The following is a 17730-nucleotide window of genomic DNA, read 5'->3' on the forward strand; positions in this document are numbered from 1 at the left end:
AATCAGCAGAAGGTTCTCCCTATGGCCACACGTCCCAGGTGCATTAGCTCTATGTCCTGGAATGAATCCCAAGGGCACCTCCAACATCCATTCCACCACAGATCAGAGCCAGTCATGACTGAAACCCTTCTCTCTGCCTGGGGTTGGTTCAGGGAAAGGCAGACGACACAATCTTAGCTGATATGATGTGAGAGGTTGTGAGAGTTAAGAAGCGTCTCAGAAAATACTTCTGGCCCTCCACGTGGCTGGAGGACCGTACTTCCTGGCCCCTTGAGATTGGCTAGGTGGGGTCTGAGCCTGGTCTTGTCAACAAGCTGTGAGGGAAGCGATCTGGGGACAGTGGCTGCCTCTGGCAGCCTGGGTCCCGAGAGGTCCTCTGCCAACCAGCAGTGGAGCTCCAGCGTGGGCACCAGATACACCTTTGCTGATTTAAGTCACTGACGTTTTCAGGTGTTTGTTACTGAAATGGGGGAAGTGTGCAGGGGAGGGCTTCTGAGGTAAGCCTCCTGGCTCCTGAGAGCAATGACGAGGAAGGACGGCTTCTCTTTTTCACCTGGGTATTGCTGGGTCCAGACAGAACACCGTGACCCGCTGTTGACCTCAGGCTAGCAGCCTGAGGACGAGGCCAATGCTGAGCATACAAGACTTAGAAGGAGGAAGGGACTGGGCCCTTGATGACGTTGTTGAAATGCTGGATTAACCCTCCCTGGAGCCTGACCTATTTCTGAGCCTCCTTTTCTGTGCGATAATGCATTCCCACAATGTTTGGGCTAGCCAAATTTCAGTTATTTGTGGCTAGAACACCCCACTGACACAGGCCCGGCACTTTGGGAGAGTCACGGAGCCTCTGTTAATGAAGCTGATTTTGTGATTTCCCCAACTTGCTTCCTTTGGAACTTGGGAGGCTGAGAAACTGGAACCCCCAACACGGAAAAGAGGAGTGAACTGACATCTCTGGGGCCATCCTACCAGCCTAAAGCCAGGGCTGTTTCTGCAAAGTGTGACTCTAAACCCCTAGGCTTCACCGCCCCCCGGGCAGCAGAGGGGAGCTCCAGGGGTGCCCCGGACTTCCCGAAAACCCACTTCCACCCACCTGCCAAGAAAATACGTATTATCCCCACCTCCCCAAACCTTGACTTCTACTACCTCCAGGGAAGGCAGACAGAGCCAAAACAAGAAAAAGCACAGCAGTATTCAATACTGACTCAGCAGCCAGCCAACTGCCTGGTAAAATGTGGCTCCACCACAGAGGGAAACTGAGGTGTTGATGTGTTTATTCCACTTCCTCAAAAAGTCTGCATCAAATCCCGAGTACTAAAGGAAAATGTCAGCGGTGGCCTGGGTCAGCCCAAGGAAAGTGGAAGGTATGAGCGGAGGCTCCCCCAGTATCTATCCTGGGCTTGTGGCTTGGGAACAGAATCCCGGCTGTACCCGGGGCTGCAACGTAACTGGTTCACAGACCACATTTCCAGGCTCTCTTGCAGGCCTGGCCAGTGTGATAACAGTGGTGCATGGGACTTCCAAGAAACCTCTGCAAGTGTGCTGCGGTGCCTGGCCTCGTCACCTCCTTAAGGCTGAAGCTCCAGCAGCCACCTTACGATCAGTAGGCCACAGGCCAAGGACAGCAGAGAGCTGGTGAGGAGGAGCCTGGGTCTCTGACAACACAGGGGAAAGAAACTGTCTCGCCTGAGTCACTGTTTTCTCTATTATGCAGTTAAACCTGATCCTAACTGACGGACTGTCTTTAGCTGGAAGTATTTTACCATGCTTCACCACTCAGCTCCTGTCCCTCCACGAAGACAACCTGTACTTTGTCCAATCACGTAATTCCCTAACAAACCCTATTATCCCAATGTAAAATGACTGACCTATGCTGCCCGTTCTTTGGGGCGTGTGTGTGTGTGTGCACGCGCACGTCCCCTTTGGCGCCGTTTCAAACGTTGCCAAGTCCTGGTCAAGCTGCTTGGAAATGCGGACATGCCGGCACCTCACCATGCCTGGCTCTGGGCAAAAATCCCCAGAAGAAGAGAAGATCAGAGCTATTCTCAACCTCATCTGAGAAATGTTAGAGTCTTCTACCTTTTCTTGGAAGATGACATCACTTTAAAGATAAAGGGTTTTGGTTGTGGTGAGAAACTAACTATAGTTTCAGGCATCTTCAGGCAGGAGCTGATGTGCTGGCGGACCCTGAAGAGGCCTGGTGGGGAGTGCCTTCAGGTCGGCAGGGCTGGGCTGCCGGGATGTTGGCTTTGGGCTTCCTACGTGGCCATGGAAGAAAGTACCAAGACAGATGTGAACGCGGGCAAGAGCCTCTCTGGAGGGGAGGGCTCTGGCCGCTCTGCTGGTCTCCTACACGGACTGAAGGAGGAATGCGTGGGTGAACTCCAAGATGACCGGTGAGGTGGGTGGATGATGTCGTCGTTATTGGCTGCCACACCAACAACTGTCACCTTCTTTGTCTCTGCTGGTAAGGCCCAGGTTCCCCTGTGGTGCCCATCCTTCGGCCATGTGACCTGAATAAATCCTGACAAATTTAAGATAGTCAAGTGGGTCCAATGTGGCCCTGCCAGGGGATGGTTCAGGGATAGGTAAGAGACCCAGCTCCTTTACTTTTTTTCTTAACATTCATTTGAGAGACAGAGACAGAGCATGAGTGGGTGAGGGGCAGAGAGAGACACACACACAGAATACAAAGCAGGCTCCAGGCTCTGAGCTGTCAGCACAGAGCCCGGCATGGGGCTTGAACCCACAAACTGTGAGATCATGACCTGAGCCAAAGTCGGATGTTTACCTGACTGAGTCACCCAGACGCCCCAAGAGACCCAGCTCCTTTCCTCTCAAAAGCAAACAGAAGCTCTTTCATTTTTTTCTGCAGGGCACTGATTTTGCTTGGGGGTCACAACAGCCACCATGGATCTCTAAAGGAGTCAGTCCCTGAGGACTTCCCTAAACCAGCCCTACAGCCACCCTCCCTCTGGGCTATGTGATAACAAATCCCCTTTAGGGCCTCACGCCTTCTCAAGTTAGGTTTTCTGTCACCTGCAGTCAAATGCCTCCTCACCATTCTTTACGGAACTGGCAGAGAAAAACAGGAAAAAGAAAAAAGAAAAGCCATCCAGGTGGTCTGCTGAGCAAAGGTCTGGCCGCCCCCTGCAGGCTTGCTGAGCCGGGTGCACTGTGCGTCCTAATGCCCCGTGCTGAGTTGAGTGGTTTGTTCACCCTGCCAACGAGGCTGGCAAACTCCTGAGGACAGAGGCAGCAATTGCCCCCGCTGCCAGGACAGGCGCTGCGCTTGGTGGTAACTGTTATAACCGTTAAGGAGCACTTACTATGTGCCAGGCACAGTTCTAAGTGCTCTGCAAGGGTTTCCTCCTTGAATATTCTCAACACTGCTCAGGGACAGACATTTTACATGTGAGCAAACTGAGGTGTGGAGAGGTGAAGTCACTTGCCCACACTCACACGGCTGATAAAGGCCATCTTACTACCTCTCAGTAAATCCAGGATGGGCACCAGACAGATTCTGTGTCTAAGGGCTGTCACAATTCTAAGAGCTTGATGAACTCGGCAAGTAGCAGGCCCACTGGAGACAGCAGGAGACATAGGGGTCACAAGGGTTCCAGGAGGTCCTGGGGAAGCTGGGCGGAGAGGAGAGGGGAAAGGAGCTGAGGCTAACACCGGTACAGCCCTGGCCTGCTTCCAGGCCTCTTACCACGGGCTAGTGACTGACTGGGAAAGACACTTCTGAGGCTTTAGGGGATGCGTTGTGCTAGCAGACTTTGCAAAGCTTGGAACCTAGATGTTGACCGAGATAAAAACCACACAAACAAACTGTTGAGAACTGGGTTTCCTGTGGAGTCCTGGGAAGAGAGGGATAGGCTGGGAAGGGCTGATGTTTAACGAAGAAGTGTTCTTTTCCCACTTGTTCATGCCAGACAGCCTGAACAGTTTCCTGGGGCAGGGACTCCAGAAGGGACTGTGTATGTTACCCTGATTTGGAGGATAAGCTCAGAGATCTTTGGCAGGACAGGTCATGGGTCAGTATCAGTTCTCCAGAATCATATGGGCCTGGGTTCCTGTTCCAGCTCTACCACTTCCTGCAAGAGTGACCTTGACCAAGTGGCTTCACCTCACTGAGCCTCAGTTTCCCCTCTGTAAAATGGGATAATGAAGTACCTACCTGTGGAGTCACTGGGAGTACTCACTGAGATCATGCATTCAGCTCAGTGGAACCGACTAGAGAATCCAGAAATAGACCTACACAAACGTGCCCAATTGATTTCCCCTTCCAACGATTTTTTTTTTTTTTTTTTTTTTTTTGCTTTAAGGAGCAAGAGCAATGCAATGGAAGATGGACAGCCTTTTCCAGAAGTGGTGCTGAAGCAGACTGGGTGTCAGGAGGCAAAAAAAAAAAAAAAAAAAAAAATGTCAAACCTCTCACCTTACGCAAAAACGAAGTCAAAATGGATCATGGACATAAATGTGAAAAACCCGAAAAAATGAGAAAATGTTCAGGACCCAGATTGAGGCAAAGAGTTCTTTCTTAGACTTTACAACAAAACCATGAACCATAAAGAGCAAAAAAATGTAACTGGGACCTTGTCGAAATTGAGACCTTTTGTTTTGTGACAGATCCTTGTTAAGAAGACGAGAGGATGGGGGCACCTGGGTGGCTCAGTCAGTTGAGGGTCCAATTTCAGCTCAGGTCATGATCTCAAGGTTTATGAGTTTGAGCCCCACATCGGGACTCGCTGCTGTCAGCACAGAGCCCGCTTGGGATTCTCTGTCCTCTTCTCACTGCCCCTCCCCCACCTGCTCTCTCCCCCAAATAAATATTAAAAAAAAAAAAAAAAAAGACAAAAGGAGAAATTAAAGATTGGGAGAAAAGATTTGCAAATCACACAGCTGACAAAGGACTCATGTCCGGTATATACAAAGAACTCTCCAAAGCTGAAAATGCTGCATCCGATTAGAAAACGGGCAAAAGGACTTGCATGGACACTTCCCTAAAAAGGTATACAGTTGGCAAATAAACAAGCACATGAAAAGACGTCACCAGCCATTACAGAGACGCAAATTTAGACCACGATGACGTCTCCTCACGCACCCAGCAGAATAGCTACAATGAAAACCAGTGGCGACAGCCAATGGTGGCGAAGATGTGGAGAAGCCTGATCATTCACACGCTGCCGGCGGGAATGGAAAATGGTCTGCGCGCTCTGGAAAACAGTTTGGCAGCTCCTTTTAAACTAAAAATGGGCTTACCACACAGCAAGCGATTGTATTCCCTGCCCCGCCCCCCCCAACACTTCTCTACGTGTGCTGCAGAACAGTCAGCACACACATTCACTGAAGTAACACTCTTCTCCATTTGCTGAGCAAGTAGCACTCTAGAAGCATCTCTCCCGCCCCCCCAAGCCTTGCTGAGGTATAACTGACAAATATAACTCATATATTTAAAGTGTACAACGTGATGATTTGATATACGTACGCACTGTGAAATGATTGCCACAATCAAGCTAATTAGCACATCTCTCACCTCACGTAGTTGCCTTTTTTGGGGGTGAGAACGCCCAAGATCTACGCTCTTAGCAGATTTCAAGTGCACAATGCAGAATTATTAACTATCGGCACCGTGCCTGGACGTACATTAGATCCTCTGAACGTACTCACCTTACAACCAAAACCTGGTACCCCCTGACCAAAATATCCCTATTTCCCCCACCCCAACCAGCCACCAATCTACCCTCTCTTTTCTATGAGTTTGGGACTTTTTTTTTAAAGCCCGATTGACCTACACTCTCTCTTTTTATTCTTTTTTAATTTTACTTATTTTTTCTTAGGGAGACAGAGACAGAGACAGAGAGACAGAGAGAGAGCACGAGCGAGGGAGAGAGGCAGAAGGAGAGAGAATCTCAAGTTGCTCTATGCTCAGTGCACAGCACAACCCTGGGATCATGACCTGAGCCGAAATCGAGTTAGATGCTTAACTGACTGAGCTACTCTGGCGCCCTAAGTTTGACTTTCTTTTAAATTTTTTTTTTAACGTTTATTTATTTTTGAGACAGAGAGAGACAGAGCATGAACAGGGGAGGGTCAGAGAGAGAGGGAGACACAGAATCCGAAACAGGCTCCAGGCTCTGAGCAGTCAGCACAGAGCCCGACGCGGGGCTCGAACTCACGGACAGTGAGATCGTGACCTGAGCCGAAGCTGGACGCTTAACCGACTGAGCCACCCAGGCGCCCCCTAAGTTTGACTTTTTTGATTCCGCATATAAGTGATACCATACAGTATTTGTCTTTTTCTGTCTGATTTATTTCACTTAGTGTAAAAACCCCCAGGTTCAGCCATGTGGTCACAAATGGCAGGACTTCCTCTCTTTATGGCTACGTAATATTCCGTTGTGTATATGCCCTGTGTTTCTTTTATCCATTCATCTGTCAACAGATACTTAGATTGTTTCCATATCTTGGCAAGCAATTGTATTCCTGGGCATTTATCCCAGGAAAATAAAAATTTGTTTTCATGCGTGTTCAGAGTATGAATGTTTGTAACAGCCCAAGCCCAGAAACAACCCAAATATTCTTTGATGGGAGAATGGTTGGTTAAACAAACTACGGAATACAGCTCAGCTATGAGGAACTGACTATCGATACAACAGCTTGAATGAACCTCATGGAAATTATGCTGGGTGAAAAAGAATCTCAAAAGGATATATACTATATGATTCCTTTTATAGAACATTCATAAAATAGCAGTAAACAGAGACACAGAACAGATTAATGGTTGCCAAATGGTGGAGGGGTGGGTGTGGCTATAAAGGGGTAGCAGGAGGGAGCTTTGTGGTGATGGTACAGTTGAGTGTGTACATTGTAGTGGTGGTTATGCAATACCACACACGTGACAAAACTGCACAGAGCCACACACCCTCGCCACACACACATGCACACGTATGGCTGGCGAATTCTGAATAAACTCCATGGGTTGTACCAACGTCAACGCCTTGCTTTGATACTATATGGCGGAGGCTGGGTGAAGGGTTCGTGGAGCTCCCTGTGCATTTCTTTGCAACTTCCTGTGAATCTATACTTATTTCAAAAAGCTTAAAAATAACAATAAAGGGGAGACACCTCAAGACTCTGAAAAACAATGCTCCCTGGACTTACCAGTAACATCATTCCTACCATCTCCGTTCTTGCCCAATCACTTTGTACCAACTGCCATTTCTAGCCTCTAGCCTTGGCTACTGCTGCTGCCCAGGCGTCCCCGTGGTTCCCCCACACCAGATTCCCCTCCATTCCTACTGTATTCCACACCATTGTGCTTACTCACATCTGTGGCCTTTGCTCTGCCTAGAATGACTCTCTCCCTCTTCTTTGGGGCAAACTCCTAGTGATCTCGCAGAGCCCTGTTCAAATGTCACCTCCTCCAGGCAGCCAGCCTTGACCTCTGGGGCTGGGCTGTGCTCCCTCTTCTAAGACTTGAGACTCTCAGAGTGTTTGTCAGGGTGCACATTGTTTCTAGGGCACGCTCTCCCCCACGGCCAGCAGCAGTGACCACAGGAACCCACAGATAAGTGAGGAGCTCAAATAGTGCTCTATGCATCTGGCACACAGCAGGTGTGAGACCCGCTGCTGAATGAAAGCTCAATGGTGGTGGCTAGAAAACAGAAGAGGAAGTACGTTTTACCCAATCTTACAGCAGAGGCTTAGAATCCAACAATGGTTTAGTTCAGTGGCTCTCAGAGTGTGTTCCCTGGACTGGCAGCATCGATCCTGTATGTTCTACGCTCCAGACCTAGCACGTCGGAGCCTCAGGGGTGAAGCCGAGGAAATGTTTGTTTCAAGGCCTCTTTCTGGGTGATCCTGAGGCATGATGAAGATCGAGACCTATTGGCTGAGTGGACAGATCCCTGCTCTTGCGGTGGGGGGTCTTATCTAAACAAACTCACGCACTTCACCCCACCCAAGGATTTACCATGTGCCAGTCCCTGTGCTGTGTGACGGTCACGTACAGACAAACCGGGAAGGTCCTAGATCTTGAAGATATGTGTGCGCACACACGTTCTCTTAACTGCGCTAACAGAATGGAGGGAGAATGCTCAAGCCCACGGTCAGGAAACACACAGGGAACTGAGGGCAGAGTGGCAGCACCTAGTGCTGGGGGAGGTTCAGGGAAGGCTTCCCAGAGGAGGAGCATCAATGCTCAAGCTGGCAGGATGGGGGAGTGTGGGGTAAAGAGTGTGAAGAATCTGTAGGAGAGGGAGGAACACGGAGGAGGGCTCTGAAATTCAGACAGCCTACTCAGGAAAGTGCAAGTGGCCAAGGAGGGTGATACGTGGCACTGCACAACGCTGGAGAGGCGGGTGGGGCCTGGTGGCCACGGGGAGGAGCTAAGGCTGTGTCCTGAGGGCCGTGGGACACGTGGGAGGGTTTGAAGCAGGGGACGGGCACGGTCTGATACGGAAAGATCTCGTGGCTACTGAGTGGAGGGTGGACCACAGGAGGTGGGACAGAGGGCTGGGGACTCAGGGAGGTGGCCAGGGTGAGGCACTGGGGAGAGGAGGAGGGTGTGGGGGGCCGAGCTGCTCAGGAGGCTGAATGGATGGACCGCAGTAATGGGGAGGAAGAAGGGAGACACCCAGGATGAAGCCCATGGCTCTGGCCTGAGGACACAGGTATATGGCGGCTGCCCCTGAGATGGAGATCCTGGAGGAAGGAGGGCACAGGGCACCAGGGCTGAGGGCAGCTGGATAGCCTGGGCATGAGGGAACCATGGAGGAGTTGAGAGGATCCCTCAGGCTGTCAGACTGGAGACGGGTCCAAGGGGACAGGACTGAAGTCTAAAAGGCCAGGAAAACTGGGTAATGCTGGTGGACTGGTCCTGCATAGGAGGAGCTGGAGAGGTCGTTGAATGGCCAAGCTAAAAGGCAGATGGTCTTGCTTAAACAAGGGATACACGTGTTAAGAAAATGGCAACTGAAATTCTGCTACAAGGAAAGCCAACAGTGAGTCTTGCCCAGGACAGCTTGGCCCAAAATCTTAATGGACATAGCCAATCCTCCTGGAGGTCCTCCGATGACCTTCAGGGATCCAGAAACCCCAGAAAATGGCAAATGAACTTGTAGGGTATGTACATTTCCTGGGGAAGAAGGATCCCCAGCTTTCATCAGATTCCTTAATTTGGAAAGAGTGAAGAGACTCTGACCTTTCTGGAGATGGCTTGTATCTCGCGTAGGTGGCCGAGCCGGGGGTGGAGAAGCTCCCAGAAGGCTGTCGGTAGGGAGGGACTTTGTCGGCCCCTGCTGGTGATGCTGTGTAAGGGGTTTCTGGGAAGCTGACAGGCCTGGAACAAAAACAGGAGGAAGGAGGTAGGGGTGAGTGAGAATGCTCCTGCTCTCAGAGGAGGGAAGCTAGACCTTTCCCTCAGGTCCAACCACATCCCATCGGCTTCATCTGCCACCCTCCCATCAGGATGGAGGGACGGCTGCTGAACCATCCTTGAGGGTGGTGGGAGACCAGGATACCCCCGCCTTCCCTCTCCCACTACAGATGCAGTGGTCAGCTTCCACAGCCCTGACCGAGGCCTGACAGGCTGCGGAAGCAAGATGCCCCTCTGCAAGCTGGATTCCTTCACTTCTTGGAAAATTTTCTTTATTTAAAAAAAAAATTTTTTTTTTTAACATTTATTTATTTTTGAGACAGAGAGAGACACAGCATGAGCAGGGGAGGGTCTGAGAGAGAGGGAGACACAGAATCCGAAACAGGCTCCAGGCTCTGAGCTGTCAGCCCAGAGCCCGACGCGGGGCTCAAACTCACAGACCGCAAGATCATGACCTGAGCCGAAGTCGGACGCCCAACCGACTGAGCCACCCAGGCACCCCTCTTTATTTTTAAATATACACTACGTTCGAAATAATTTATCTGCAAGGTATCCACCATCATAATAAAACCCAACTCCTAAAGCTACCACCCAACCCAAGAACTAGAATGGCACCAACACAGGCCTGCTTTCCACTTCCCTGCCTCCCCCAGGAAGCAATCACTACCCTGAATTTCGTGCTTCTCAGTCCCTTGATCTTTTAAAAAATATATAGTTTTAATCATACATGGTCTGATGGATATCCAGCCTCCGACATGGAGCTCCCCAGCACCGGGCCCTCACACAAGAGGCTCGTAATGAAAATTTAAGGGAAGGAAGGGAGGGAGGCAGAAGGAGGAGAAGGAGAGAAAGACTGAGGGGAGAAGGAGACTGGAAAAAAGGGGTAGGAGAGAGAAAAGGGCAAAGCACAGAGGAGCTAGACGGGAGGGAGACAGGGTGGCGCCCCTCTTTAGCCCTTACCTCTTGCTGTGCAGGGGCTGGGGCTCCCGGAAGGGGACCATGGGGGTCTGCTTTGGGGGCCGGCTCAGGGATTGGGCATGGCCGGGGGTGCTGGGGCTGGCCCACTTAGAGGCGGGTAGAGAGTTGTGGGAGGCGGGCCCGCTCCACTGCCAGGGAGCGTTGCTGCGGTAGGGGGGCCGGCCCCCGGGGGTCATGCTCTCTGGCTCCGTCTTCGGCTCCGAGGTATTCATGTCATAGGTCTCCAGCCAGCCCCTGGGAAGAAAAACACGGTTACTCCGAAGGACCCCAGCCCACCAGCACGCTTGCCTGTTGCTCAGGAGAGGCTGCCGTCTCGTCACACTGGGCTGGGTTTCCTGGCCAAATCTGAACCATGAAGGCCTGTTTTAAAGGCCGAGGAGATACCGTTTAAATTGATCTGAAACTTAGCAGCTCGGAGAAGTCAGGACAGGGCCCAACACCCAGGCTCTGACTGCTTGGCCCTCTCTTCCTCATCTCCTCTCCTCACACTCTCTTTGCCTTCCTTCCTCACCCTTCTCCCTCACCCAGGCCTCAAGTGGGCCAATGTCCTCCATGGAATGGCTCAGCACCCACCCCCTTCCCCCACAGCAGTCCTCGGGGCCAGAAAGGCGGATGCCCTCAGAATCAAAGGATAGTATCTGCCTTGTTCCAAAGAAGCTCAAAGGCAGCTGGAAGAGGAGCAGGTGACCTACTTTGCAGGGTGATTGAAAAAAAAAAGCCACGAAATCCAGAACCTTGAAATAGATGCAGAACGGCCTGTGACTCCCCCCAGACCAGGCTGGCATGCAAACCGCGGTGCTCCTGGCTCGAGGCGGGGAGATCCGCAGGCTGGGCTGGCATTCTCCACCGCTGCTGCAGTGCGGCACGGGAGGGGGCTCTGAGCCCAAGGAGGGGGCTGCGCTCGCGACATCCACCTCCCAACAGCTGTGGGAGCTGAGCCTGGAGGAGCCCGGAAGCTCTCATGCCCTCATCGAGCTGATCCTCTGTGGCTCTCCTGAGTCCTCTAGAGGGAACTTTCAGGGCTGGCAAGAGATCTGGTGGATTTGGTGGCTGGGGGCTCAGGACGTGGCTGCTAGGGAGTCTTCAAAAGGTGACCCGAGTAGGTGCTCTGGCACCTGGGCCCAGCACGCCGTGTTCTTTAGGAACATTAGCTCCTGACACCAATGCCTCACCAGGCATCACATGAGGAGTGACAGCAATACAAATGTCCAGCAGAACCCGCAGAAATGCCAGGCCCGGGTGGAGGCGGACGAGGGTACCATCACGGTGCTGCAGCGCACACAGCTGCTCTGGCCGGCCCAGCTTTCACACCTCTTCTCCTGAGAGCACGTCTGCGTGCACTTCTCGGCTCCGGGTATGAGAACGTCGCCCGGGGCCTGGCCAATCAGAAACTCCTCTCCCTCTGGACACCACGACTGGCACAGGACTGTTATGTGCCTTACACGGAGACAGCATCAACTCTGGAATGGTTTTTGGAACTCCTGGGGGAAGGATCTAGTTCACTGGGGCTGCTGCACTGGGGAGTCCTAAGCTGAAGCTGTGAAGAAGGGTGGGTCATCTTTGTTCCCACCAAGTGCGAGATGGCCTGAGAATGACAGTGACAGAAAAGGAGATAGGTGATGAAGATTCCTGGTGAGGGCGTCTGAGACCCTGCATCTGGCCCCATCTAGATCTTGCTCTGTCTCCTGGTTTGTCAGGGTACAGAAGCCAGTAAAGGCTTTGTTTTGCTTCACAAAGTTTGAGTTGGTTCTGTTGTTGGGAACCAGAATCCTGATCACTGCACCGCACTTGAGAGAGAAGTTAAGTAACCTGTTCGAGGTCACACTGCCAGTAAGAGGTGGAAATTGGATTTAAATACAGTTAAGTTGATTCCAAAGGCCACAACTTTAACGCCGATGCACACTGGCCCACTGAAGAGTGGTGTGGGAACCAATGAGTGGATTTCTTGGGTCCGTGACTTCTCTCCCAGTTACTGACAGCCTGGCCTTTGGCGAGGAGTCCTTGGGCATGATCTCAGAGAGGGAAACATTATCCAATAATCTTGAAGGCAGCACAGGGCGGTGGGGAGCCAGGGATTCTGGGACAGATGGCCAGTTCAGATCCCAGCCCTGCCACTTACAGCTTGCGTGGCCTTGGGCGAACCATTTCCTTCTCAGAACCTCAGTTTCCTCATCTGTAAGATGGTGGTGGCTGCAAGCATTCTAGAACATTAGGAGAAAGTCTGGCATGTGCCACATGCCTAATAAACAGGATTTGATGCTGTTGCCTCCTCCAGCCGATTCTGTGGCCAATCTGTCTGCTGTTCCCACAGGCTCAGAGGTGAGTGTCCTTTCCATCTTCTCAAGTCCAGCCACACCTCCCTGGGGGCTCTGGAACAAATTGTTCCCCACCGGCCTGAGAACTACCGGCACCTAAACCACCCTGAGAACTCAGCAGAGGAATGCAGATACCTGGGTCTCGTCTCTGCTCACCTGAATCAGAATCTTCCTTGAGGTGGGGCCCAGGGATTTGCATTTTACCAAGTTGCCAAAGAGGATTTTGACACATGGAAAAGTTTGAGAAACCCACTTCGTTGATTTGGTTTTTGAATTGTATTTTTTAAGGTTATTTATTTATTTTGAGAGAGAGAGAAAGTGCACGCTTGTGCAGGCAGAGAAGGGGCAGAAGGGGCAGAGAGAGAAGCCCAAGCAGGCTCTGTGCTGTCAATGTGAAGCCTGATCTCATGAACTGTGAGATTGTGACCTAAGCTGAAACCAAGAGTTGGACACTCAACTGACTGAGCCACCCAGGTGCCCCTACTTATTGAACTGTTTTTAAAGATTAAAGTGAGATAAAATGCCATTTCCTGTCCCTTATCCCTGTTCTCCAGTTTCACCCACCAGAAGCAACCACAGCTTCCAGTTTCTTGTCTGTTCTTTCGGAAATATTCTATGCAGGTATATCTATGCAGAGAGATCCTATGCAAACAGTATTTAAAATAGAAATTGGGGCGCCTGGGTGGCCAGTCGGTTGAGCGTCCGACTTCAGCTCAGGTCATGATCTCACGGTCCGTGAGTTCGAGCCCCGTGTCGGGCTCTGTGCTGACAGCTCGGAGCCTGTTTCAGATTCTGTGTCTCCTTCTCTCTCTGACCCTCCCCTGCTCATGCTCTGTCTCTCTCTGTTTCAAAAAATAAATAAACATTAAAAAAAATTAAAATAAATAAATAAATAAATAAATAAATAAATAAATAAATAAAATAAAAATAAAAAGAATAGCACACTTAACTACAAATATCATCTTGCTTCCCCCCTCCCTCCTTGCCCCCCCCCAATTACTACTTCTTACCAGGCCCTCTCAGCACAAACAAATTCACTTTATTTCCTTTAAACAATCAAATACTATTGCATCACACGGATGCCCTAGGATTTACTTAGCTGGTCCTCTGTGGTTAGATATTTAGGTTGCTTCTAGTCTTGTGCTTGACCAATAGTGTTGCACTAAACACCGTGTTCCAACCTCAGCCACATGCAGGAGGCATCTGAGAGAGGACCGCCCCCAGGCTCACAGACCTCTGTCCTCACTGCCTCCTTGTCCTCAATTCCCAACAGCCTAGTTGCTGGAGGCCACGGGGACTCCTTTCTTACCTCTCTTACTTACTTGTGTGGTTTCAATTTTCCTTCTCAGGGAGGAGTTTCTAACCCCCTGACTGGAGCTCCTGAGTCTAACTAAAGGGGATAAAAGCATCCCAGATTGCCTTCCCCATCAGGAAGTGACAGAGAAAAGTGAGATGAGAACATCCCTCCTGAGCCTGTGCAAACGCCCAAGATCAACATGACCATCTCATTAGGCTGTGGGACGTTCTCGCAGCTACCCGGCCCGGCTCAGCTGTGGCCAGTGGTGCTGGGATCACTCAAGAACTCGTCCTGTGGCCTGGGAGTGTGTGGATGACCCACTCTACCCTATTCAGTGTCTGAAGAGCATGGGGTCCAGATGCACACCATGCTGAACCTGGCTGGTGGCAGGGACAGCACCTCTGCCCATCCCTGTGCGTCTCCCCTCAGAGCCTATCTCGCCATTTGAGCCAGAAGAGGCCAGGGCTGCAGCAAGAGGCTGGACAGAACCCCGAGTTGGGATTATCAGCTCTGCAAATGAGGTCAGCCAGACACCTCTGCATTTGAAGAACAACAAAAACCACACAAGTCTCAGCCCACACCTGCCCTTGCAAACAGGACATTCTGTTTCTGTGGCTGCCTTATAAAGGCGGCAGGCTGACAGCTCTCCTAATGAGGGCAGGGAGCGGGGCTCATCTGTCTGGTCATGCCCTCCCTGGCCTGGTCTCCCCAAAGCCTCCCCAAAGCTGGAGAAGGAACTTGCAGACTTTCACTTTTGCTTCAGTTGGCCCCTACCTGCAGGTCCAGGGAATCTGTGTGGCCTCTCGTGCACCTCCAGTTTTGGAGTCGTCCGGCAGGCAGGCTGGCTTACCATGTGCACACGTGTGGGCATGGGTGTGGGTGCAAAGCAAGGCGGGGGGGTGGGGGGGGAGTCTGCTGGGGAGCTCGCCTGCGGACTTACTTTGGCTCGACTTGCCCCTGCAGAGCCCGGCGCGGGTGTGGCCGGGCCAAGGCGCCACAAGAGGGCTGAGAGAAGGGGACGCCTGGGGTTAGACTGGAGTCCCAAGGCCGGGAGACTGGGGAGGTGGGAGAGGGGAGGCCAAGCCCTTGGCTGAAGGATTTTGCTGTGCCCAGAACTGCCCCCTACCAAGGTCAGAGCAAGCGAGAAGGGGCGGATGGAGCCACCACCCCTGGGCATGCGCACAGCGTTCTGATGGTGGAACACAGCGGGGCCGGGACACCTGGATTGAGGTTTGTCGGCCACTTAGTAGCTGTACAACCCTGCGCAAGCGACGGGTCCACTCTGGGACTCAGCTTGCTCGTCTGTAAAATGAGGATGACGCCAGCCCTGTGAGGTCACATGTATGTAGCCCTCAGGGTCCCCTCATCTCACCTCCCCTTTGGCTCACTCTGCTCCTGACCCCCTTTCTGGTCTGTCAACAAGCCGAGGGCCTTTGTCCTCACTTTTGTAATGGCCACTCCCTCCTGCAAGGCCTTTCTTCTTGCTCCATCTCACCTTCAGGCCTTCCCTGACCACCCTGTCCAAAGTCAGACAGTGCTCTTTACTTCCTCACACCCAGTATCTCCCAGCTGGTGTCTCTAGAGCACCTCCTACAGGCCAAGGGCTGTTCTCTGTGCTTTACAAAGCTTTTCTCCAACTTCCCAACTGCCTTTGGGGAAAGGACCTATTACTGTCCTCATTTTACAAATGAAGAAACCGAGGCACAGGGTAAGAGGCCACTGGCCCAGGGCGACAGTCACTATGGGGCAGAGCTAAGATTCAAACCTAGGTAATCTCACCGTAGAGCCTGCCTTCCCCACTATGCTCAACTGCCTCCCCCTCTGCTATGTGAAATCATCTTATTTGCTTACTTGTTTATCGTCTGCCTCCCCTGATCCATTCGGTAGCTCTATGAGGGCCAAGGCCTTGACTGTCTCCTGTGCAACTGTGTTTCCAGCACTTGGAAGGTAGTGATTTTCTCTCTCTCTCTCTTTCTGTCTCCGGTCACCTCTGGAGGTTGCTAGGGTACCAACTCATTATTCTGAAAGCTGCATTTACCTTGCCTTTTCCATATAATAAATTACACCTCAGAGTAACCAAATAGTTACTGAAGGGACATTCTTTTTAGAAAAATTTCAGTCAATAAATGAAGGAGGAATGATGGAATTGAGAATACCACTCGGTACCATGTGATGCATGACAAAATAACTGATCCAGGCAATCATGTCGAAGAGCTGCTGAGGGGGACAATGCATAATGACGGGTCAGCTGCTACCATCTAAACCCTCCGACTGCCCTTAGGGTCACTCACGGAGGGCCAACCAGACACGTGGTGCCTCTTGACAGACACACACCTAGGAAGTGGTGTTACCAAAAGAAATTTAACCGGAATTGGATCAAGCTTCTACATCAAACTCCAGTTTACAGGAAATTCATGTGCTAGAGAAACAGGGTAAAGGACATCAGAGGGATGCAAGCAGCTAAATCCAGGAAGTGAGAAACTCTGAAGGACAAGAAACCTGGCTTCTTCCCAAACTAAACTGCAAGGGGAATAGAAAAGAGGAAGGAGAAGCTTATAGGTTAAGAGAGCCTAAAGACACCCATCAACCACATACAACAGGAGGAGCCTGATTAACAAAACAACTCTTCTAAAAACATTTTTCTTTTTTTAATTTTAGGGGGAGAGTGGCAGACAGAGAGGGAGAGAGAGTATCTTAAGAAGGCTCTGTGCTGAGCCCCACACGGGGACTGTGAGATCATGACCTGAGCCGAAATCAAGAGTCAGATACTTAACTGACTGAGCCAGCCAGGTGCCCCAACAAAACAATTATTTTTAAGAAAGATCTCTCTGATACAACAGAAAGGTAAACACAGATGGGTAATTGATACTGACTTACTGTTAAAATTTTTAAGCATCATCATAATTTTTTAGAGGTGCTTATTGAGTAGAGATACATTCTAAACATTGGGATGGATTCAAATGATCCAAGATAGGGGTTCAAATAATCCAAGATAGGGAGGTACAGAGATTGAAAAAAAAGAAAACCCAAAACTGGCCACATGTTGCTTAGTGTTGAAACGGGGCTCAGTACACTTTTAATATGTTTGAAGTGTTCCAGTAAAAAAAAAACCCAAACTCTCCGCTGTCTTCCCACTTTCCGTGGAGTAAAACCTGAGCCTGTCACTGTGACCATAAGCTCCCCCAAAGGTTGCCCCCACCTCTCACCCCTGTTCCAGCCACACTGGTCTCTCCCTGCTGCACGGACAGATGTGTCACACACACTCACACTCACACTTTGGAGCCTCTGTCCACACTCTGTCTGGGACCCCCTGGCCCAGAGAAGACCACAAGGCTGCCTCCACCCAGTAGCCCTCCCTGATAATGTAAGCAGTTCTCCCACCATGGGGCAGACCCTTTATTTACTCTGCTTTAGTTTTCTTCTTAAGCCTTATTACTGCCTGGTCCTGCATTATATCTATTTAATTACTGCCTGTCCCTCCCTCTAGAACACAAACTTCTAGGGAGCAGGCGCTCTGTCTCGTTACTGCTGTATCCCCAGCTTCGAATGGAGCTTGCACATACTCGGGGCGCAATAAATATGTGTTGAAGGAGTGAACCCAGTACAGTGTGGCCTCGGGGCAAGCTAGTTTTCACGCTGTGTGCATCATCTACAAAATGGAACTGATGAGAGTGCCCACCTCGTGGGGCTGTTACAGACATTAAATGGGACAGTACGCATTTGCAGAGCTTCAACCGTAACTGGCACGCAGTATGTGC

General features: G+C 51.0%; 1 protein-coding gene across 11 annotated transcripts in view; it reads right to left on the minus strand.

The window, feature by feature from the left end:
* Positions 1–17730, minus strand: part of SIPA1L3 (signal induced proliferation associated 1 like 3) — a 236991-nt gene that overhangs the window by 48414 nt on the left and 170847 nt on the right. For all 11 annotated transcript variants that reach the window (XM_060650967.3, XM_060650956.3, XM_060650963.3 and 8 more), the window contains 2 exons: positions 10343–10594; positions 9209–9346 (listed from right to left, as the gene is read on the minus strand). In XM_060650967.3, coding sequence (XP_060506950.3) covers positions 9209–9346; positions 10343–10594 — 390 coding nt within the window. The remainder of the gene's footprint in view (positions 1–9208; positions 9347–10342; positions 10595–17730) is intronic.

This window comes from Panthera onca, chromosome E2, assembly GCF_046562875.1.
Source record: "Panthera onca isolate mPanOnc1 chromosome E2, mPanOnc1 haplotype 2, whole genome shotgun sequence".
Classification (NCBI taxonomy): domain Eukaryota; kingdom Metazoa; phylum Chordata; class Mammalia; order Carnivora; family Felidae; genus Panthera; species Panthera onca.